Here is a 25,003-nt window from a genome sequence, read left to right as displayed (position 1 = left end):
AGGACCAGTTGATTTCCCTACGACATGCCGTGCTAGCGATTTACACACGTTGAAATTATCCCGCCAAAAATTAAAACCAATAATTTCCACGAGTTGGATTAACCGTTGGAGGAGGAGGTAGCAGGCTCCTCCCCCAACGGGAAACTTAACCGATTGATCACAACCGAGTTATAATTACAGGGTGCCCCATTTAATTAATTATTTCCTTTGAACATTTTCATGCGTAACGCAATTATTTTTTATTTAATTGTCTGTATTTGTTGACATTCGTTAATGATTTTTCAAATTCTTTAGATTTCCGAGAATGCCTGGCGGGACGTGTAGTATGAGAAATCTTATCGAAGTAATATCAAACGAAATCAAAGGAATACACAACAAACAATCTTACTAATATTTCCAAATGTTCAATTACACAATTAAAATTATAAAACTATTTTTAAACAGCTCATTTTTAAATACGGGCGGTCCCGTGGCACAGTCGTCAAATTGAACGACTCGATAATATGCCCGTCATGGGTTTAATCCCGGAATGGACCGTCCCCCCGTAGCAAGGACTGACTATTCGGCTACGTGGTAATTAATTAAGTCTCGAAAGCCTGTATAGGCCGGCATGTCCGCGTAGGACATTACGCCAAATAGAAGAAGTTTTAAATACCGAAACTTTTAAACCCTTTATAGAATTTGAAAGGATACATTGTGCTGTGGTGTTTCAGTTTTTTTTACTTTAAGACCTTTAAATAAAGTTCGGACTAAAGTCTATTCATAAAATTTTTATTTTTCTATTAAACTTCTATTTATCAATGGAATTATTTTGCTTTTAAGTTTCTACGTTTCTATGAAACAAATTTATTTTTGTTAGCCATGTTAAAATAAATCATTTTGTTAGGCATACCTTTCTGAGATAAAAACAATTTATTTTGTTCCTAAATTTTGGCTGATCTTGAGGAATAAAAAGGCTGATCAAGGGACAAATACACCGAGCCATATAACCTAAGATGAGGTCCACTTAATACAGTTCATAGACATATTTTATTAGGATGAAAGTATGCATGGTTTGATGATTGTGTTATTAACATTTGGTAATTTGGTATGTTTCATAAACAATAACCAATAGTGCCACAAGACATTATTTACATAATTCTACTGGTATATCTAAATTTCTACGAACCTTACCTTGTAGTAAACCGTCCTCCTTGGAATTTGTTGTAAACGAAAGTAATTTTTATCAAATTCCTAAATGTATTTTTCTATCCATCTGTGTTTTACTCTGGTCATGTAAATCGATGAGATTCGAAACCGTCAACGGCGAAACGGTCACCGGTTTTGAACAGCATCTTTCGAATGCGTTTCGAAAGATTGCGCTTGCGTTCCGAAACGCACTTTGACCCGATAACCTCGTGTCCCCACGTCAGGTTATCGATACGTCATGTGGGAGCGTGCGTGAGAGAGAATTTTGTGCGTAAATTCTCTCTCAGCATCCTGAGGAATCGGCTATCGTGGGCTTCGTGCGATCGATCAGCGGATCGATCGAGCATTCGTATACGTGTAGTTGAGTGGAATAAATCGTATGATTATAACGTTGTAAAGACATTCTACGTTCTAGTGTTTTTTATCCCTTTTGCGACTTCGTGAAAGAACATTTGGTGACCCCGACGTGATACGTTCTACGTGAAAAAGGTTAAATAATAGTGAGTTGTGCTACGTGCTAGTGAAAAGAAGGCAATATGCCGACGGAGGATCAAACAGCAGACGAAAACCAGCGGATCAAGTTGGAAGCGACTCGCCAACTGACAGGCCTAGAAAGTGCGCTGCAAAACATTTTATCGCAAGCGCGCGAAGGTAGATTGAGCCAGCAAATGGCTAAGAGTAAGGATGAGATCGCAGCGTTATTGTGGAGCGAAGGCAATAAAGCGCTGTTGCAGCTGGAAGCAATATCGGGTCCGCAACCGCGACGCGATACGTTCGTTGAGGCCTACGCGCAAGTGAAAACCGAACTGAGGAAAGTGTATGCGGTGGAAGTGCCGCCTACTCCGCAGTTAGATGTAACACTTGCATCAACCCCTTCCCGCTCCGATCACCTCCCGCGCATCGAACTTCCGAAGTTTAACGGTGATCCTTCGGAATGGCCAGCGTTCGCGGGACGGTTCGAAAAAGCGGATTGTCGGTTTGACAGGTGATGCGGAGCGGTACGCGTTCCTTATAAAGTGTTTCGATCGGTGCGATATTGCGCGGAACAGTTGCGAAGCCTTCGAAAACGCTGGTATGCCCTTCGAAAGGGCATGGAGTAAGTTGGAGGAAAGGTTCTACAAGAAACGGGTAGCTTTCCTCAGCCACTTTAACTATCTCAGAGACCTTCCAAAAATGACTGTGGCGTCTTCCAACGGGCTTATGCGGATAATAGATGTGGTCGAAACATCAACCTCCGCAGCGAAGCAAATTGCAGGCGCAAGCGGACAACGGCCTAGCGTGGTGGAGGATGGAATGCTAGTGAGCCTGGTTATGTCCAAGCTAGACGATGAAACCATAACCAGAATATCCCGTAGGCTGGACGTCCACACCATTCCGACGTGGAAGGAACTGCGCGACGAGCTCGATAGGTTGTCGAGTTCGCTATACTATGAGCCGCGGAAAAGCGCCGCGTCCCGTCCTGACCGCGCTTCTACTAGTAGCAAGCGCCCAATACGTGCGGCATTCGTAGCCACGGTGGATACGGTAAGTACCAGTCAGACGCCAACCTCGCAAACCCAGCGAACTAGATACAGCTCGGTGGATCACCAGCCAGGCACGCGACGCTGCTATGCGTGCGACAAGCCAGGCCACACGGGCCCGCTGTGTCCAGAGCTGCAGGTTCGGTCGGAATGTGAACGCATCAACTACGTGATGAGCAAAGGCAAGTGCGTGAATTGCCTTTCCAGCCAGCACCCCGCTTCGCAGTGCCCCAGCAACAAAAGATGCCAAGTGTGTAGACAAAAGCATCATACTCTTTTGCACGTGAAATCTTCCGAAGCTGCGAAGTGACAACCACATTCCGTTTCGCCACCACGTGGTGTCCGGCGTCCCTGCTCCGTGCTTCCGTCGCCGCGTTCCCGCTCCGTGCCGCCATCCACAAGCATTAGTGCCGTGCTTTCAGCGATGGCCGATCCACGTGGTGTCCGGCGTTCCTGCTCCGTGCTGCCGTCCCCGCGTTCCCGCTCCGTGCCGCCATCCACAAGCATTAGTGCCGTGCTTTCAGCGATGGCCGATCCACGTGGTGTCCGACGTTCCTGCTCCGTGCTACCGTCCCCGCGTTCCCGCTCCGATCCACGTGGTGTCCGGCGTTCCTGCTCCGTGCTTCCGTCGCCGCGTTCCCGCTCCGTGCCGCCATCCAAAAGCACTAGTGCCGTGCTTTCAGCGATGGCCGATCCACGTGGTGTCCGACGTTCCTGCTCCGTGCTACCGTCCCCGCGTTCCCGCTCCGATCCACGTGGTGTCCGGCGTTCCTGCTCCGTGCTGCCGTCCCCGCGTTCCCGCTCCGTGCCGCCATTTACAAGCACTAGTGCCGTGCTTTCAGCGATGGCCGATCCACGTGGTGTCCGGCGTTCCTGCTCCGTGCTGCCGTCCCCGCGTTCCCGCTCCGTGCCGCCATCCACAAGCATTAGTGCCGTGCTTTCAGCGATGGCCGATCCACGTGGTGTCCGACGTTCCTGCTCCGTGCTACCGTCCCCGCGTTCCCGCTCCGATCCACGTGGTGTCCGGCGTTCCTGCTCCGTGCCTTCGTCGCCGCGTTCCCGCTCCGTGCCGCCATCCACAAGCATTAGTGCCGTGCTTTCAGCGATGGCCGATCTACTTGGTGTCCGGCGTTCCTGCTCCGTGCTGCCGTCCCCGCGTTCCCGCTCCGTGCCGCCATCCACAAGCATTCGTGCCGTGCTTTCAGCGATGGCCGATCCACGTGGTGTCCGGCGTTCCTGCTCCGTGCTTCCGTCGCCGCGTTCCCGCTCCGTGCCGCCATCCAAAAGCACTAGTGCCGTGCTTTCAGCGATGACCGATCCACGCGCTCGGTCCGTTTCGCCGCCGCGTGGTGTCCTGCGTTCCTGCTCCGTGCTGCCGTCCCCGAGTACTAGTGCCGTGCTTTCAGCGATGGCCGATCCACGCGCTCGGTCCGTTTCGTCGCCGCGTGGTGTCTTGCATTCCCGCTCTGCTCAGCCATTGCTAAGTGTGCGCGCATCTTCCCCTGCAATGGATGATGGTGGTATCGTATCCGCCTGTTCCAATCTAAGCCATCCCCTAGCAGTGAGGATGGCTCCAGCTGCCCAGCGTTCCGCTACGTGTGGTTCAATGCATCTGTCTGATGTATCATCTCGTGACGTCTCTAACCTTGCCAACCACGTTTTGCTAGCAACTGTTGCGGTGCTTATTCAAGACGGCCTGGGGGAGTGGCAACGAATCCGTTGCCTGCTAGATTCTGGGTGCCAAATCCAAGCCATCACGGCGTCCGCTGTGAAACGGTTGAGGTTACCGTTACTGTCTGAGAAAATTACGCTAATGGGGATAAGTGGTAAACTCCCTGTATCGAATAAAATTCGTACAAAAGTCATAGCAATTAATGGATCCTACCGTTTCAGCTCCAATTTCTACGTCATACCGGAACTCAGTGCGCAACCCTATCGCACAATCAAGCAGGACGAACTGAGCCTCCCACCTGGCAAGCGACTCGCCGATGAAAACTTCAGTCATACAGGGCCAGTTGATGCGATATTAGGGGCCGGAATATGCTATGACTCGCTCGGTGCAGGACTTCATCGCTTACCTAATGGACTCACTTTACAAAACACCAAATTCGGTTGGATAGTTGGAGGGTTGCTATGCAATATGACCCCCACTAATCTCCACTCGCGGAGTTGTCATAAGGCGACCTATATTGACGACCTGGAAGTGAGCCTTGAGCGATTTTGGAAGGTGGAAGAACTGCCACCTGACGTCCCAGACCGGTTAGCTTTACAAGACCATGAGCTCGAGGAACATTTCAGAGCTCACACGAAGATTGCTGAGGATGGTCGATACGTCGTCCGGATTCCCCTACGGGGGGAGTTGACGCAACTGGGAGACTCCATCGAACAGGCTCAACGACGATTATTATCACTCGAGCGGAAGCTGTCTCGGCATGAAGACACTTATGAGGAGTACCGAAAGTTCATGCGCGAATATCTTGAGCTAAGACACATGACCCCTGTACCGGCAGACGAACTACATAAGGTTCGATACGTAATCCCACATTCGTGTGTGATAAAACCAGATTCTACAACCACGAAGCTGCGAGTAGTCTTCGACGCGAGTGCGAAGTCCACCACTGGAATTTCGCTTAACGACCTACAAGCCATCGGGCCAGTGATACAACCGGATCTCCTTCACTTATGGTTGCATTTTCGGACGCAAACAGTGGTGGTTACAGCGGACATTGCGAAGATGTATCGCCAAATCTGGGTAGCTGACTCGGACACCTGGATGCAGTGCATATTATGGCGCGAAGATGCAAGAGATACCGCTCAAATGTATAGGCTCCGTACCGTCACTTACGGCGAGGCCTCCTCGTCATATCTTGCGTGTAGAGCGTTATATGAGGCGGGCGAGGAAGTGCGTTCATCCAATCCGGAAATCGCTGACGCCATTCAGCGCTCATTCTACGTGGATAACCTGTCCTTGGGTGCTGCGACTCCGGACGAATTACGTGTGCTTAGCTGCGGGATTGAACGGGCACTTATGAATAGAGGAATGCCCTTACGGAAATGGGCATCCAATGTCCCTGCAGTAGTACATGATGTGCCAGAAGAACACCTTGACTCTCCGGTGCAAATCGGCGACAGACAGGCTATCAAAATGCTGGGTCTAGCGTGGTGTCCTTCAGAAGACACATTCCAGCTTATCATTGACAATGATTGCCACCTGCCCGTAAACTCCATGACCAAACGATGCTTAGTGGCAAGAATTGCCAAACTTTACGATCCAGTTGGAATCCTGCAACCCGTGATCATCACCGCAAAAATCCTCATGCAAAATCTATGGCGCGACAATCTTACATGGGACGAAACTGTACCACCTCATGCCCTTGCTAAGTGGAACGAGTTTGCGGCTCAACTACCAGTCCTTCGGCAGCTACACATCCCAAGAATGGCGCTGCCAAGTGAAGCAGAAAATAGTACCATCTATGGTTTTTGTGATGCCTCAACAAAAGCATATGGGTGTGCAATATACGTTCGCTACTTGGATGGTAATGGAGAAAGACGATCGCGACTCCTATGTGCCAAGTCAAGAGTTGCACCGCTGAAGGAACTGACTTTGCCCAGACTAGAACTCCAAGCAGCACTCTTGCTAGCTGAACTCTACGTGAAAATAAGGGACGTATTCGGCACCCGAGTCCAACAAACTAGATGGTGGACTGACTCGCAAGTCGTATTAGCCTGGATACGTTCCGATAATTCGAAATTAGACGTCTTCGTAAAAAAATCGAGTATCCAAGATATGCGCTGCGACCAATGCATGTGATTGGCACTATGTGCCAACAAAGCTAAACCCGGCAGACATCGTATCCAGGGGACTTCCAGCTAGCAAATTGGTGAGAGGGGAAAATATGAAATTCTGGTTAAACGGTCCGAATTTTATCATTACAGATTCCTGCCCACAAACCAATGATGGTTACGAGACCATATCAGAAGAGGTTGCAGCCCCACCACAAGCTTTAGCGGCAACCGTAGGCCCCGCTTGTGAAGATTTGATAGCTCAATATAAGTACCACAATTCCTTCATTAAGACGAGGCGACATTTCGCATGGCTTAGCAGAATCATCCACAACTTCAAAGTTAATTCTGCCAGGCTCCGTGTGACCTCTTCTACGGTGGAAAGAAAAACCGGTCCCTTGCTGCTGGACGAATTGGAATCTGGACTTCAATTGTTGCTACGGGTAATGCAGGCCACAGCATTCCCCAATGAGGTACGAGAAATGCACGAATCTGGACAGGTTAGCTCAAAAGGTCTCTTCAGCACCTTAACCCGATCGTTCGAGACAACCTGATACGCGTGAAGGGACGATTGGAGAACGCAGAAATGACGGATGATGCGAGAGTGCCGATCTTAGTGCCGAAATCACATCCCTTTTCTCGCACTATTGTACGGTACCTTCATGAATACAATCACCACGCCGGTACGGACCTAGTTATGGCAGAATTTCGGGCAAGGTTCTGGATGCGAGATCTTCGACGCACAGTTATCGGTGTGACATCGCGATGTATCGTATGTATACGAGCCAGACCTAAACAATTCGTGCAGCAAATGGGCCAATTGCCTGCTGCCCGGGTAACTGTGTCACCCGCTTTCACCCACACGGGGGTGGACTTATGTGGACCTTTCTACGTCATCCCTCACACCAGATCGACACGGCGGATAGAAGTCTACGCGTGCATATTCGTCTGCTTTGCTACCAAGGCAATTCATCTGGAAGTGGTGGAAAACCTGTCAACGTCTGCTTTCATCTCAGCACTGATTCGTTTCGTATCCCTTCGTGGCAGACCAGACACGATATATTCAGATAACGGCCGAAACTTCGTTGGAGCAGCCAAAGAGTTGCGCCTGCTACGTGAAGCCTACAACAACCGCGCCTTCCAGGACGAGATAGTGAATCTAGCTGCCGAAAAGGGGATACGGTTCTCCTTCATTCCGCCGCGGAGCCCGAATTTCGGCGGCCTTTGGGAGGCCAACATTAAAGTGGCCAAACGCCTTTTCAAGGCTGCAGCGAGGGGCGCCCATCTCAAATTGGTTGAGTTGCAAACGTTACTCTATCAAATTTCATCAATTCTCAATTCCAGGCCACTTACTGCTGTCCATGCCAATCCTGGCTCCGTCGAAGCGCTCACTCCAGCACACTTTTTGATCGCGCGGGCCTCATTCTCTATTCCTGCTACCATCCAAAACGATGATACGGACGGTGTCAAGACGAGATGGAAGCGCGTGCAAAAATTGTCCCAGCAATTTTGGTCTCGCTGGCAAGCCGATTACCTGTCCCAGCTACGATGCCACGCCAAATGGACAAAACGAACTTCGAACGTGCAAGTTGGGCAGATTGTACTGGTTGGCGACGACAACCTCCCGGTCGGTCGATGGCCCATGGGGATAGTTACGAGAACCTACGTGGGACCTGACGATATGGTACGCGTTGCTGACATTCGGACAAGCAGCGGTACTTACAAGCGAAACGTGAGGCTGTTGGCTCCGCTTCCGATAGACGCCACAGAGAAGGACGCCGACGAGACACCGGCTGACCTGCTGGCCCTATCCACCGAGAAAACAGATGAAATTGGCCAGCGTGGATCCCAGCATACGATGCATAATGCGATCTCTGAACTTGAGGATGACCAACCACCTTCGTGCAGCGTTTGGGACGGCCGACTGCGTCCCAAAGGGGGGAGAAATGGTCATGTAAATCGATGAGATTCGAAACCGTCAACGGCGAAACGGTCACCGGTTTTGAACAGCATCTTTCGAATGCGTTTCGAAAGATTGCGCTTGCGTTCCGAAACGCACTTTGACCCGATAACCTCGTGTCCCCACGTCAGGTTATCGATACGTCATGTGGGAGCGTGCGTGAGAGAGAATTTTGTGCGTAAATTCTCTCTCAGCATCCTGGGGAATCGGCTATCGTGGGCTTCGTGCGATCGATCAGCGGATCGATCGAGCATTCGTATACGTGTAGTTGAGTGGAATAAATCGTATGATTATAACGTTGTAAAGACATTCTACGTTCTAGTGTTTTTTATCCCTTTTTGCGACTTCGTGAAAGAACATACTCATAGACATACAAGCTGCTTTACGCTCTATTTTGGACTCTACGATGTCTTCTAGCGAAATTTGGCAGCATTTCGAAAGAGTGGATAGCGGGGTAAAATGCATATACTGTAGCTTGGTGTTGGGGTCTGATAGCACTTCTAACTTACGACGACATATGAAGAGAAAGCATCACTCAACTCCTATAAATAGAGGATCCTCGTCTTCTGCAAAATCATCACGCACAATAGATAATTATTTTATATCTAAGACCAGTCTGTCACCAAACGCAGTTAAAAATTTAGATAAACTGCTAATATTATTAATATGTAAAGAATATTATCCATTTTCTATCGTTGAGGATCACTATTTCAGAGCATTTACAAAAAAAATTGAATCCAAATTATAATGTACCAACCAGAAAAACATTAGCTAATTCCGCGTTACCAAAAATTTACAACGAAACTTTGGAATATGTTAAAGCCAAACTAATATCAGATAGTTCTATTACTCTAACTGGTGATGTATGGTCGAGTATAAATGGAACCAGTTTCCTTGCCATAACAGCTCATTTTATAAATGATAACTTCGAACTATCTGCATTTCTAATAGATTGCTCGGAATTCGAAAAAGATCACACCGGGAGCAATATAGCAAAATATATCGAATACGTTACCAACAAATTAGAAATTCATGGAAGAATAGCAACAATAGTAACAGACAATGCATCTAATATGATAGCATCAGCAAGAGCACTTGGCATTGAACACCTTCCATGCGGTGCACATACCATAAATTTAGCAGTTCAAAAATCTATTAGCAATACTATAGAAAAAACAATAGAAATAGTAAAAAATGTGGTCATGCATTTTCGGAGAAGCAACAAAGCAATGCAAAAACTTTCAGAAGTGCAGCAAAATTTGAAATTACCACAACAAAAACTTATAAGGGGTTGCCCCACACGATGGAACTCTACGTATGAAATGCTAGATCGCTTCTATAAAAATAAAATTCATATTTTATCATGCATTGCCACACTTAAGATAAGTTCAAAACTTGATGAAAATCACTGGGAAATCGTAGAAGAAACTGCTAAAGTCCTCCGATATTTGGATTCAACCACTAAAGAAATAATGGCGGAAAAAAACAGTTACATTATCAAAATTGGGTGTGCTGATAAAATCTTTGATTATTCAATTAAGAGCGCTATCATCTCATTTACATACAAACGCCAAACAGCTAGCCACAGAAATTATGTCAGGGATTGAAGATAGGTTCAACACTCGTAGCTATAAGGACATTTCATCATTAGCAATTCTACTTGATCCAAGGTTTAAAAAAGAAGGGTTCTTAGGAAATTCCTTAGAATACGAGGAGGCGTATGCTTGTTTACTTGAAAAATTAATTCCATTTAAAACTCAATGCGAAAATGAAACATCTACTGTAGAAGAATGTACAGAAATTATACAGGACGATGATATATGGGGTGTATTTAAACAGCATGTTCAACCACAACCCAGTGGTGTTACCAATAATCCTATTTTAACAGCTACTGCAGAGCTAGATCGATATTTACAAGAAAAAAATCTAAAAATTAGTGAAGATCCTCTTAATTGGTGGAAGAGTAGATTAGAAATATACCCTGGATTAGCAAAACTTGCGCAAAAATATTTGAGTATTCCAGCAACTTCTGTTCCCTGTGAGAGAGTTTTTTCGAAAACAGGACTGATGTTAAGTTAAAAAAGAAGTCAATTTGGAAGCAGGAAAGTAAAGGAAATGGTATTCGTTCAATACAACTACAAAATGAAAGAAGGAAAGGATAAATAGGTTAACATGCGATTGAAATTGTAATAAAACCAAATCACGAATTAATAAGAAGTAATGTATTAAATTAAAATTCAACTTGACTTTGTGAACTCCAATTGAATGTATTTTAAATTCTATAAATATAAACTAACAATCATCAAACAAAATTGAAATAGCCTTATTGCTGTTGACTTCATATAATGGGAAGCATACGGGAAGTATAAGGTAAAAGGAATTTTTCATGCGACGGTAAATATTTTAAAGGTAAATATTATTGCAAGAAAGAAATATTTAAAACAGAAAGAAATTTTTTATACCGCATCGTACATTCTGGATGCATTATTTGAAACAGAACACATTCATCAATAACTTTCTTAACGATAGTGACCAGTCGTTTTGGGCATTAGTAATTGCATCGCCAACATAAACTGCTCGCCCGGCCTTGACCGGACTCATCCCGACCCATCTGGACTCATCCAGACTCATCCAGACGCATTCGGACTGATCCAGACTCATTTGGACTCATCCAGTCTCATTCGGACTGATCCAGACTCATTCGGACTGATCCAGACTCATTCGGACTGATCCAGACTCATTCGGACTGATTCGGACTGATCCGAAGTGATCAAGAGTGATCCAGACTCATTCGGACTGATCCAGACTGATCCGGAGTAAATCCAGATTGATCCGGAGTGATCCGGAGTGATCCGGAGCAATCCGGAGTGATCCGGATTGATCCGGACTGATCCGGAGTGATCCGGAGTGATCCGGAGTGATCCGGAGTGATCCGGACTGATCCGGACTGATCCGGAATGATCCGGAGTAATCCGGAGTGATCCGGACTCGGAGTCAATGAGTCCGAAGGTTTGCTCGTGCACACCCCCCCCCCCCCCCCCTGGTAAAACAGTCCGGAGTAACTCCGAGTCCGACTCCGGGGGGTTCCGGAGTCGGATCGATCCGACTCCGGTAAAAAATCGTATTCACTAGGGGAATGCGGGAATGCGTATTCACCCATCACTAGGGGAATGCGGGGCAAAATGGGTACCCTCTTTGCAACATTATTTCACTACAAAGATTTTTTCCAATGCTCAAAATGGATTCATTAGAGTATTCTATGAACACTATGTATGTTTCATAATCCTTACATTACAAATAACCAAGAAAAATGCGAAATAAGATTTAGTAGCATATCGATGTAATTTTTGCCACTTCGAAAATAAGCTTGAACCAGTGTCACAGGAATGTGTGGAAGTTTTACATGGTGTATTTTTAAAGACTTGATATTTATATGCAATATTTCATGCAAGGCAATTGAATGCATATTTTACAAAAACTACAAAAATGCTTCACGTGGGCAAAATGGGCAGCGTTCTAATCTTGTTGCGCGCAACATTGTTGCTCGGAAACATATCGCTGAGGTGGTTTATGAATGTTGCTGGCAACATTTCGTTTTGACATTGTTTAGTGTCAAAAAATGGCAATTATCAGCTCAAAGTTTATTTTTTATTTTTCACTTGTTGAATAAAGTGTTGACAAATAAAATATACACAAAAAAGGCTTATAAATGTAAAAATTCCAATGTTAGCGGATGTCAATAAAACGCACACTGCTGCTGTGTCATTTCATACATCCGATCACCATGACCAAGGTACAGTGGAGCGCCGTTTATCCGGGTACTTTTTAGCCGGCTTTCCGTTTATCCGTGCTGTTGAGAAATGACAGCTCAATACAAAGGTGACATTGCGTTATGAGGAGGATATTCGAAAAAGCGGTTATAAGAGCACATTGTCATATCAAAAAACACTTTACAGTCATTATCCGATATACGCTATCGTACGGGACCGAGCGCAATAGCGTATCTCGAGTTTTCGCGTATAGCGGATTTGTATGGAAAAATAGTCTACACTACCAGTTCGAGGGTTGAAAAATATCGCCACAGAGTTTTGCATTAAAGTTTTTTGTTGTAAAACAGGTATCTTTTGCACAAATTTAATGCAAAATGCAAAAAGAACATTAAGGAAACTCAAAAAGAGCATAAATTATTTCAAAGTATTAAAATATTTGTAAAAAAACACATGGAGCTGTCAAATTTAGAGCAATCGCGTACTGCGAATTCGCGTATATAGAGTATCGCGTACTGCGGATAATTGCTGTAATTCATAGCAAATTTCAAATATTCTCGTTGGAAAAACATGAAGTTGATGAAAACTGGGTTATTTTTTTCAGAAAATAAGAAAATTTTCCATAACCTAATTAGGAATTGGTAATAAAATAATCATTTGACTCACTACCCGTGTTATTCGCTTATCCGGGCGAGTTCTAGTCCCGAGTAGCCCGGATGAACGGCGCTCCACTGTAAATAGAAAATGTTGCCAAACAAAAATCAAATTGGTTTGAATTTGGCCGACAACAAAGTTGCGCTAGCTGTCAAAATCCATACATTTTGCCAACAACAATGTTGCGCGAGTTAACAAACGTAATTGTTAACACAGCACTTTTCTACGTGTTGTCAACCGCCACCGAAATTGCACCGTCAACAGCACCGGCAGCAAAGAGCGGACCGCGTCGATCGGTTGACCCAGTTTGACGAAATGCTGATCAACAAATTCCCGTCCAATTCCCTTCCTACACCCTACATAAAGTTGCAATAAACACTCTATTTCCAACAGTAGCCACGACTAGTTGTTTGATTCCGAACCCGAAATCTTAACTCGCGCAACAAGATTAGACGCTAAGGGCAAAATGGGCAGATGCTTTTGACATACGGCGATTGGTGAGGCTATGGTGTTGTATTTGTCGCCTCAATAATGATAACAGGCACAGGTTCAAAAGATTCGATTTTGTAGGTTTAAACTTGTAAAAACTGTTTTAATTTTGATAACATACTTTTGGAAGAATTTTATGGGCTTTTCTGACCAGCAACACAAAAGATAGAACGAAAATACATTTCACGAAACGTGCGCAAAAGCATAGACCATTACCTAAGCGCAGTTGTTGTGGTCAATATTGCCCCAGTGTTTTGACACTTCACAGTTTGTTTACATATGCCCATTTTGCCCCAGGGCTATGCCCATTTTATCCCGCGTGTCAAAAAAGTTTCTCGTTAACCGTACACAGAAAACTTTTTTTACTGAACTTCATTAAAATTTTACTGATTTTTTTTAAACTGAAGTTTCAGTAATCCTGTCAGTAAAAAGAATGTTTACTGAATCATTCAGTAATGTCCGGTGCTCACCAAAATGACAGCTCGTTTACTGAAAACACAGTAAAGGGAATTGAATAATGCTGATTAGTCAGTAAAAGGTTGTGCGTCAAAAATGACAGTTCTTTTGCTGAACTTTCAGTAAAGCTAAGCTCATGTTGCCGAAATACCAGTAAATATTGTTTTTACTGAAAATTCAGTAATTTGTTTCGCTGAAAAAGGGTAAATAAATAATCAAATTTTACACCAGAATGTTTGAATAGTATTTTTAATTCAATCTTTTTATTTCATGTAGTGTTGTTTTTCTTTCTTTGAATGTAAGTAAACTGTTTTAAATTGAGGATCAATTCAACTGAAGAATAAAGTTGTTTACAGTAGTTGAAGGCTCGGTTATTTGCATTACTATCGATGTAAAGAACGAATAAAAGTTGGATAGGGAAGGTTCAAATTTCAAATTAAAAAAATAATGTGTCTTAATCAAAATGAAAAATGCATGCTGCAAATCGAAGCCTACAGAGAAATAATGATTTCCAATGCGTATAAATGTTTCTCTCGAGGTGTACTGATTTGCTTTTATAATTAGCACAGGGTTTTTGGTAGATCGATATGTCCCGATGAATTGCACGATATCATCTTCTGGCTGAAAAAAATATCCAAAAATGTTAAAGAAATGAGTATTAAAAAGTTCATAAATAAAAACTCACATTTATCCATTCCACAACAGCCTCAAGCATATTAACTATTTTCTGCGATCCATTATTGACACGCTTAGCACCTCGTGTCGGCGTTCGCTGTTTTATTATGAGTAACAAGCGAACAAACTCTGTAAAAATTTTAGTAGTTTTTTTGTATACAGTTATAGATTCTATAATATTCATAATAGTATGCTTACTTTCGTTGATTGTTGTGTGGATATGCTTGAACGTATCCAATATCTTGTGTTGCAACGTGCTCCAATTTTCATCCGTATTTTCTTTTGCCGTAGGAAACATCACACCAAAATCATGATAAATCTTAATATATTAAAGAATACACGAGATAGATTAAAGTTTAAAAAACACATATTATTGATAATACCAGATATCCGTCATATTCCGTTGACACAGGAAACATTTCCATCATGGCGGTGGTTATATCCGTTTTTTTTATTCTCATTTCTTGTCGAATCACCGTAGTTTTTATCCAATATTTCTTTGATTTGGGAGAACGATTCATCTGAAGGCACAATAAGTTTAAGCTTGTTAACCTATAAAGACAGAATATAAAAGTGTAAAATGATAATACCTGGTTGATGTAATACATACCATTTCAGTTAAACTATCATCCGTCCGATTTGATGGATCTGCACTTGTACCGCTTGCGCTTACATCAACTATATCCGTTTCCGTATTCCGTTTAGGTCGTCGAACTTGTTTTTTGTATTTTCGTACCATGTATTCTAGATGAAATTGCAAAGTTCCAGCAGGTTTTCCTTCGCCAAGGCCTTCGGGATGATACCATACACTCTGTAAAAAAGACAGTAATTAATTTCATGTAATGTCTATAATGACAATATTTATTCTATTTCTAAAAAATGGTATTAAAACTGCTTCTAAACGATCTAAAAATCCTCCGCGACAATTTTTGACAAGATCTATTAAGGAGAACAGGTCGATGCAAAGCCCGTTGCTAGGTTGCCATTTTCAGCTCGCTTTTGACAGTTTCATGAAAAAGTGTTTACAAACAAACGGCTTATAGTTAACGCGGAAAAGTGGACGAATTTACTATTAGGAAGATTATATTGGTTAAATGTCTTGCGGTCAATCATTTCTGAAGAATAAAGGTGAAGTAATTGCAGTTTACTCTGTATTCAGAAGCATTGATAACCTGTTTAATTGTTTGCCATTCCGTGACCACGAATCATTACCGTTTGCAACGGTCGTGCTGGAAGAACGAAAAGTTAAACAGGCATAAAACAGCACAGTACATGTTCCAACTGGGTAAAAGAAGTCCTATTTACTTTCAATTGAACACTGAGAGTAAAATGAATCATCCAACCGGCACACACTGGTACAATGTGCACACTGTTCTTTGCTTACAACCCGGAGACGAATGATAAATCAGATCTTTGGATTGTATCAGTCTTATAATATTCTAATTCGATTCTAATTCTTATAATATTCTAAAAGGAAATGAGTACAAAATACTGAACAAAACTCTCATTCACTCCATAGCAACGTCCATCGCTAAACATAAACAATGTTCACTTTAACTGTCAAAATTTTCCCATGGCTTTCTGTCAGTTTATACTAAACGCTTCGACCTGTTCTCTTTAAAAGACTTCGATTTTTGGCGACAAAGCATCTGTCAACAAACGTTTTAGCACGAAAGTATGGCTAACTTCGATCGTTTCATCATGAAACGCTTCTGTGAAAATTTTACAAACCCGCGAGAATCACAGTTGCCCTATGATTTTGTTCTAAAACCGAGAAGCACAAAGAGCTCGCAGAAAATTTTTCGCGGTACAAAAGATGGTCGTCTAGAAGCAGTCTAACGTTATTTGCCAACCTGTGGATATTTTGCACTTGTAGATTTCAATGTTGGGTATTTCTTGACTAAGGATATGGCAAATATGTTTTTGTGGTGTGAACTGGGATGACTGAAATGAAAAAAAACGGAACATTTTCTCAAATAAAACTATCATTTCCTCATATGATAACTTTGGTTTGGTTATAAAAGAATTGACTTACTATCCATTAGTGTTGGCCGTTCCGGTCCGAATCTAGTAAAAAAGTTCCGTTCTTTATGTAGGCCGTTCCGTTCCGATCCTTCATACAAAATCGTTCCGTTCCGTTCATTCCGTTCTTTCCGTTCTTTCCGTTCGTTCCGTTCCGTTCCGTTCATTCCGTTCTTTCCGTTCATTCCGTTCCGTTCATTCCGTTCATTCCGTTCCGTTCCGTTCATTTCGTTCTTTCCGTTCATTCCGTTCTTTCCGTTCATTCCGTTCCGTTCAATTCGTTCTTTCTGTTCACTCCGTTCCGTTCCGGTCTTTGCCGCTTCAATATTGTTAGCAAGGTGCTATCGTTCGTGCGTTCCGTTCTTTGAAAAAACCGGCTTTGTCCGGCTGTTGCTTGCTGCATGCAAGATAACTGTTCACTCTTTCTCGCATACAGTATGTGTTGCCTGTGCACTCTCCCATGCTCACAGGAATATTCATCGCACTTCGTCGGGTATCGTATATAAAAATCGTGATAAGTGAAACCAAAAAGGGTGTTGCATTTGGTATTATGGTGCAATTTGTAACATCTATTCTACTTTCTAATTTAGCTAGTCTTAACTAGACAAATAACTATTATAAAATTTAAATTAATACTCATATGGCAGAACGGGTTGGAAAAGATGTATTATGATATGCGAGTATGAACAACGAAAAATAAAATGTATTTATTTTTTATGCCACGATGTCCACATGATCTTGGCACTCGGCATGATTCCAATATTTGGCCATTCGATTTGAAGCATTCTGTTCCATTCGACAACCGTTTGAGTGCTGTGATCTTGTAAACGATTTGTGTGAAAAAAACTATTTGTTTTAAATAGTAAGTGAAATTCAAATAATTAGTCAATCTCGTGATACAATCGTCAACTCGTAGCACTCAATAACATCGGCCCCCATACACTGGGATGATTATCCTGCTATGGGCATTTAATAAGTTACTGATAGCCAAGCCTATTAGTGGTACAGGAAGGCTTTGACCGAAAATGGTCGTCGCATATAAAAAGTTAAAAAAATGGTAGATAATAAATGCATGCTTTATATTAGCACAGCTGGTACAGCTTACTGGGAATAGGTTGAACCCATCTAGATTTGGTGTCTACCTATTCCCATCTAGATATATTTTCCAGAAATAGTAGGTTGTGTGACAATGTATATTTGATAATTTGACCAAAAATTGATAATTTTCATTCTCGACCAAGTATGCTTGAAGTATGTCATTGAATTCAATTGTTTCCAATGATGCAATCAATAAATTTACTGTCTCGTTTATCAACATTATCTCCTTGATTTCTCCATAACGGGGAATTCCATTACGTTCTATTGTTCTAATTGATACGATACAGTTCTGCCGAAACCGGATTCCGTTGTAGATAATTTCCTTTGGGCAAAAACATGTATCTTCCAGTTGATGATTTAATAGTTGAGCACTTGATGTATCCTTAACCATTTTTATTCTACCTGATCGATAATTGGTATTGTCTTTAAAAGGTTTCTCTGCGATAGTAAGTGCTTGTGCAAATATTTGTCTTTTCGCCAAACTGTAGCACACGTTTTTGTAGTTTCGTGACGCATTCATTTGGGTTTTGATATATTTGTTTTTTGTTCAAAAACCCGACAGTCATACTGTTCCATAGGACCTATTTCTTTAATGCAGTCCGGATAATGATATATGTGATGCAGTTTATTTGGACGACAATTGAATAATTTAATGAACATAGTGTGAAATATTTTGATGTTCATTTCCAATTCCGCTAAATGGTAATCTGAAACTGTCGTTGAAAAAGATATCCGAGTAACGTTGATCAGCCAGCACGCTTATGAGATCCAAATATTCACTCCCACGGGGCACTTTGTGCATGAAGAGAAAAGGAAATGCTCGTAATAAAAGTAGATACTGCGAAGCTGTTTGTCTCATACGGTGTTTGGACGGTATTAGCAGCATAGGAGCAGTAATATTTGCTGATGGCTTGTTTTTGCTGTCACGATATCCATAATTGAACGATTTTAATCGATGATTTATGAAATCAATAGAAAAATCAAGTTGTTTATCTCTGTAGTAATGTGTCAAAACTAATTGCAGAGTGACTGACCCTCAGCCAGATCATGCATTAAATCAAAGTAGTGGCTGTTTGTCAAATGGAAGTGCTGAAGATCATTCAAGATACAACCAGTAGTTTTCAGGCCACAATCTTTTGATGAAATATTCTTCTTATGCACTTGTTCGAGGTTATCTTCATACCATGCACGGTCACGTAAATGATATTGACTATCAAAAGGATCATTTAGGAAATTATTACGGGTAATCGTGCACTCGCGACAAAATAATAATGACAAATAATAACATGGCTGATATTTTGTTGTTTCCCGCTCTTGAGCTCAATGCGTTACATGGTTCCACATCATCTTCGTACATTATAATTCTGAGAGCATTTGGGTATGCTTTGAAGTAGTCACTATTTTTAACCTTTACCTTTACTGTTTGCCTTTACTTTACTGTTGGCTAAACCTTTACTGTTTGCCATCAATGAATGATTGGTACACTCCTAACCGTTCGTTAAATGATTCTTTTTCTGTTAAAGCCAATCTATTATCTGGGTTTTTTAGTATCATTTTTAATGATTCTACTATTGGTATATATTGAAAAGTATCATAAGCCTGCAAAACAATTTTTGGTTCGGTTAAGTGAAGTGATAATATGAGAAACTGATTCAAAATTACCTTTTTACACTTTTCCTTTCCATCGACGAATCGTTTTACTTCTTTTCTATTAAGCATAAACAGCATAATTAAGCGAATTAGCGAATTTATAAACGATTCTTGCTTGGAAGATGTTTTGACGTGTTTGAAAATGTTATCTAAGCATATGCTGTTTTGTAATGCGACAGATTTTTCTGGCGGAATATGTGATACAAATTTTTAAAGGAATGCAGACACTTTTTGACGAACATATTCGACGAATACTCCCCACAATGTTGTCGATGTTCATACCATCAATGTTGACGAAGAATCTATGTCAGCTGCATTATGTAAACTAAAACTGTCATTTTGTCCAGGCCCTGATGGTATCCCATCTGTGGTACTAAAACGTTGTAATAATCTCGTCTCGCATCTAGTACATCTATGTCGTCTGTCCTTTGACCAACACACTGTTCCTAGCTTGTGGAAAACATCTTCGTTAATCTCTATATTCAAGAAAGGTGATAAAAATGAGGCAAGTAATTACAGAGGAGTCACCTCTCTTTCAGCATGTGCAAAACTGATTGAATAATTGTCCACAATGCATTGATAAGACCTTTAAAAAACTATATGGCAATTGCGCAGCATGGCTTTATGCCAAATCGCTCGACATCCACAAATCTAATTGAATTTGTCTCGGAATGTACGAGTAATATCAGCAAAGGGATTCAAATAGACTGCATTTATACTGATCTAAAAGCTGCCTTCGACAGTGTATCCATTGATATACTGATAGCAAAACTCGACAGGCTAGGCTTTCAAGCACACTTATTGTCATGGCTTCGATCATATCTGATCAATAGGACTTACTACGTAAAGTTTGGGAAAGCTAGTTCAGATATCTTTACAAGCACATCTGGGGTTCCTCAGGGTAGCAACCTTGGCCCTTTATTGTTTTTAATATATGTAAATGATGTCTCTTTTGTTTTACCTGACGGCAGTTACTTAATGTATGCAGATGATGTAAAAATATTTCGTCCAGTTAACACGCACTCCGACCATAACGAACTGCAACGCGTGATTAAAATGTTTTCCGACTGGTGTAATCGTAATTTTCTTGTCCTTTGTATCGATAAGTGTGCTATTATCTCGTTTACTCGTGCCCGGCAACCTATTTATTATAATTATGACATAGATGGACAAACGATTAACCGTGTAGATACAATTCGCGATCTTGGTATCTTACTAGATCATAAATTAACTTTTACAAAACACATAGAAGACGTTGTTAGCAGAGCCAATAGGACCCTAGGTTTAGTACGGAAACATTGTTTAACAGTTTAGTCAGGTCGATTCTAGAATATGGATCAATTGTGTGGTGTCCTCATACCGACCGCTGGATCAAACGCATTGAAAGTGTACAAAGGAAAATGACTCGTTTCGCGATTAAAAAGCTTAGATGGCCAAATGGTGACACGCTACCCTATAGGACAAGATGCTTATTGTTAGGTGAAGAATCATTAGAGAAGCGGCGTGAAAAGGCTAAAACAATCTTTATGGCCAAACTGATAAAAGGAGAAATTGACGCACCTCGCTTATTAAGCAAAGTGAACATACACGTTCCTCGCTCTAGTCCTCGTTCATCGTCCCTTTTGTATGTAGATAGGCATAACACTAATTATGCGGTAAATGAACCGATATCAGCAATGGCACGCAGTTTTAATTCATTCTATGCAGGAGTTGATTTTCACACATCTATGTCCACTATTAGTGAAGGTCTGCGCTACATTAATCTATAATAACTTACGATATCTTGTGGGGCCATCATTGGCGGACAAGAATTATAAAATAAAATAAATAAATAAATAAAAATTCATTTATTTGACCAACAAGTGACTCGCCGAAGTTTTATTTTCTGGTCTGTAAATGAAACATCAGCTTTTAGTTGACAAATACAAACAGCAGCAAATTCTCTTATGGATTCTAGGTTACAGGTAAGCTTTTCTTGGTTATTTGAATGGTTATCTGAATTTTTTGGTAAGGTTTTATAATTTTCAGTTGACTGAAGAGTATCATCCGTCAGTTTATGGCTGGAGACTGGATCCAACATTACATTGTTTTGAGTTGAAAATAGTGACAACGGGTGTTTTGTGGTTATATGGTGCTTTAAGTTTCCACAAGTCCGGGAGCTCGTACGGCAACCGCTTTTCATACAAGTGTAGTGGACGAGATTCTTTTCGAACTCCTTTTTCATAAAATGAATGTTTAGATGCCGTCGTAAGCCATCAACATATCCCTCAACCAGTTGCTTGCAACAGAAACACTGCAACACATCTGCCATTTTTCTTCTGAAACAATCAAACATTCTGGTTAAAATCACTTATACTTACGGAAAAGCTCTTCCAAATCAAGATTTTCGATTGTTTGGAGGGAAGATATAACTTGCTGTAACTCAACTTCCATGATTTCTACCTTTTTATTGTGTATTTATTCCGATTTTTCCAAGGTGGAATATAGAGGAGGTGTCAGTTAATCTTTATCTAGGCCGGTTGGCCATAAAAAAAGATTTTTATTTTACACAAACAGGATTACTCCTGACTAAAGCTAAACTATGATCTATATCTGGCTGACTCTAGACTTCGACTTCGACTGACTAAACCTAACGAGCTAATGTTCTAACGAAGCCGCTGGTTGCTGGCTGCATTGGTCCGTTCTCACGATCGGTCTGCGTGTCGCATTACTTGCGCATGTCGCCGTTGTCCGCTCGTGGCCGGTGTAGCGTTACATCTTCGTCTGCTCGTAGCCGGTGTGGAATGCCAGCTTGCAGTCTGGTTTCTAGCGGGTCGGTCTAACTCCTCCCTTCTTAGATGACTTTGCCCTCAAAGTCTGCCGAGAGCATGGAATGTTGTGGGTTTTTTCACGAAGGTTTCTATGTGGTGGACATCCTGTCGGTTGGTGTTGTTTGTTGGAATGTTAAGGCTTATTTTCGTTCTTCTTATACTGGTAATGAAATATAAAATTGCTATTGTTATCAGAACAATTGTCGTTAGCCCAATTGACCCAAAGATATGAAGTTTCCATGTGAGAGAATTATTAACCAGGCTGATGGTATGTAGTTTCTCTCTGTGCTGCAATGTTATGTTTCGAAGATGTTCAATTGAAGGTTCGTCTCTGATGCCGTCTTCTTTAGCGATGAGGCCAAGGGTTGATATATATGGTTTACCGGTTATCGAAACTTCTGTGCTGGGAAAGAGTTCTCCGTTAATAAAGATATTGCAGTTGTGAAATCGTATGAGATATGATCCATTAAGAATGTGGTTTATATTGCTGCAGTTGGATGAAATTTCGGCAGTGGCATCATTCAATAGAATATTCGCATTGTTAATGTGTTTAACTAATCCCGTTGAATACACCTTTTCGTACATACATTCTGTATGCTCCCCTTGTACGAGTTGTCGTATGCAGCGTGAAGGCTCTTCCAGATCTTTACTTTCGCAAAGCTGGTGGCTGCTCTGATCGATACAGGGCTGCGGTAATTCGAACATATGGGTTAGATTGCGGATTATGTAGTTATGCTTGATTAAGATTCTCTTATCATTTTGTATGATAGAGTCGATATAGTTGTACTCATAAGTTTCATAGGATAGACGTGGAAACTTTAGCATAAATATCACGTGTGTTGAATTCATGGTAACTTGTGCTGTATTCGGTATCCCATGCTTAGCGGTAGTATGGCTTCTTGGAGTGTTTTTATATGGGCTTGTAATGCGTCTAGGTTTGCTATCTTAATGATCTGTTGTATCTCAGTTTGATGTTCCCTTTGGATCCTATTCTGAAGGTCGATAACATGATTAGCAATATTGGTTGTTTCTTGGAATCTTCTGCTGAGACCATTATTGATTAATAGCTGCTCGTTGTTTTGTAGGATGAGCGAATTCAGGGTGGTGTTGATTATCGTTAGATCTTCTGCGTCGGGACTGCCAGCTATCCACTTCCAGGCGGTACCTATACTGTTCCATCTTTTCGTTCGAAGTCTACGTGGCCTAATCTTAGAAATTGTGGCGTTAAGTTTTTCGAGCTTCAAATTAATTAAACTTTGCAATGGGGATTTTCCTGTACTGTTTGTGCTATTTTCAAAAACTCTAGAAATTATCTCTTCTAGCTCGGTAAGATCAATTGGATGAATCGTCCTCAAGTATCCGATCCTAATTTTTGCTTGTCCTAACGGAACAATAGCCAATGGGTTGTTTGTTATGTCGAAAATGTTTATGCTAGCTTGTAGAACACCATATAGGGTGAAAAACGCGATTCTGTAATAGAAAATTAATTAAATCATAATTATGTCATTAATTTTTTCTTAAATTTATTTTGTGGATTTTTCGATTGTTCGAATCTATTATATACGTTGGATGATTTTCCTTAACTACCACTGTCTTATAACGACTGTCACGCTTATTCATAGTTTTATTTTTTCATACGCAAATTGATTCGGTTCGTAATCTTGGTACTTATCATCTTTAATCTTTTCATTTTTTTTCTTCAAATATTTTTATAATTTTACTCTCAATTTTTTCTTTTAATTTTGATCTATCTCTAAATGAAAGTTCTTCTGATTGCTCTCCAATATATACTTTTCTGGGAGTCTCTTTTGTAAAAGAATGAATAGTATTATTATACTTATACACGGCTTGTTGTATTAAGGTAATTAAGCTCATGTCTGGATTCAAACCTTTTGTACATCTTGCGATTTCTCTGATCGTGGAGTGACAACGTTCCACTTGTCCATTTGACTCTGATCTATTCACTGGTGTCTTAAAAATTGATACACCTAAATTTAGTATGGACTGCTCTATGACGTTCGATACAAATGTACATTCGTTATCAAATATAATTTGTCTAGGCAAATTCCAATCGTATAATAATTGTAGCAGTACTTCCTTAACGTCTGCTATGGATTTTGATTTAATTGGTTTTAATTTCAAATATTTCGAAAATTTGTCCATTGACGAGATGAATAAAAATTTGCATTATACGCAAATATATCAACATGAACAATTTCTCCTGGATATTTTGGGATTGGTGTTTTAACTGGTATGTATTCAGGGGTCTTCTTTCGTATTTTTCTACTTTGCAAGTTTCGCAGTTTTTAACATATTGTTCTATCTTGTTTCTCATGGAAGGGAAATAAAATTTTTTATAGCTTGTAATGAATTTTCCTTAGCGTTTCTATGAGCAAAGTTATGTATTTTACGAATTTCTTCTATCTGTTGTTCTTGATCACAAATGTCTTGAACTTGAGTTTGTGAAAATCTTGCTTTCATGGTTGATATATTGAATAGATTTTTAAAGGTTTCTTGAATGATCCCCATGGTTGGCTCATCAGTGAATATGCCATTTATTATACCAGGTATCATGAATCTCTTAAGTTTGTCTTTTATAAAATCGATTGAAAATTGTGGTTCTATGAAAGTGTGCCTTTTAAACTTAGGAAAGGGGTTTACAAACTCGTAGGAACTAATAGTACCTTTTGAAAAATTAATTGGTTTCGGAAAACATTAATTGGAGCTTCGGTAGAAGGGATAAAAGAAAGATCATCTTCTTCGGCAGAGTGTTGTGTAGGAGTTAGTGAGTTAATTTGTATGCGTGAAAGAGCATCAGCTACCACGTTGGTTTTTCCAGGTTTGTAACTTAGCTCATAGTTATGTTCCTCTATGAATGCTTTCCATCGCTTTAATTTTGCATTGTTATTTTTGGTGACATTGCATATGTTA

The 25,003-nt window shown here is 41.3% G+C and overlaps 2 protein-coding genes and 1 long non-coding RNA gene across 3 annotated transcripts; 2 read left to right on the top strand and 1 right to left on the bottom strand.

Annotated features, from left to right (window-relative positions):
• The first annotated feature begins 2,156 nt into the window (after positions 1–2,156).
• Positions 2,157–8,765, top strand: LOC120897978. Its single transcript, XM_040303251.1, has 2 exons — positions 2,157–2,712; positions 7,836–8,765. The coding sequence occupies exons 1-2, from the start codon at positions 2,263–2,265 to the stop codon at positions 7,944–7,946; spliced, it is 561 nt and encodes a 186-aa protein (XP_040159185.1). The 5' UTR covers positions 2,157–2,262; the 3' UTR covers positions 7,947–8,765.
• Positions 2,817–6,906, top strand: LOC120897975. The gene is made up of 2 exons (XM_040303248.1): positions 2,817–6,589; positions 6,645–6,906. The coding sequence occupies exon 1, from the start codon at positions 3,133–3,135 to the stop codon at positions 6,517–6,519; it is 3,387 nt and encodes a 1,128-aa protein (XP_040159182.1). The 5' UTR covers positions 2,817–3,132; the 3' UTR covers positions 6,520–6,589; positions 6,645–6,906.
• A 5,377-nt stretch (positions 8,766–14,142) lies between the features above and the next one.
• LOC120897985 lies at positions 14,143–15,239 on the bottom strand. Its single transcript, XR_005738607.1, has 4 exons — positions 15,103–15,239; positions 14,876–15,044; positions 14,503–14,811; positions 14,143–14,438 (listed from the first exon to the last, which is right to left on the bottom strand). It is a non-coding gene; the product is annotated as an uncharacterized LOC120897985 (long non-coding RNA).
• Between the last annotated feature and the right edge of the window lie 9,764 nt (positions 15,240–25,003).

Source organism: Anopheles arabiensis, chromosome 2, assembly GCF_016920715.1.
Source record: "Anopheles arabiensis isolate DONGOLA chromosome 2, AaraD3, whole genome shotgun sequence".
NCBI classification, from domain to species: Eukaryota; Metazoa; Arthropoda; class Insecta; order Diptera; family Culicidae; genus Anopheles; species Anopheles arabiensis.
This window is presented reverse-complemented; position numbering and strand designations above follow the sequence as displayed.

Coding starts and splice junctions, on each gene's coding strand:
- LOC120897975 (XM_040303248.1), top strand. CDS start 3,133: ATGGCCGATCCACGTGGTGTCCGGCGTTCCTGCTCCGTGCTGCCGTCC.
- LOC120897978 (XM_040303251.1), top strand. CDS start 2,263: ATGCCCTTCGAAAGGGCATGGAGTAAGTTGGAGGAAAGGTTCTACAAG. Junction 2,713..7,835: donor TCGTAGCCACGGTGGATACG/GTAAGTACCAGT, acceptor TCTCAATTCCAG/GCCACTTACTGCTGTCCATG.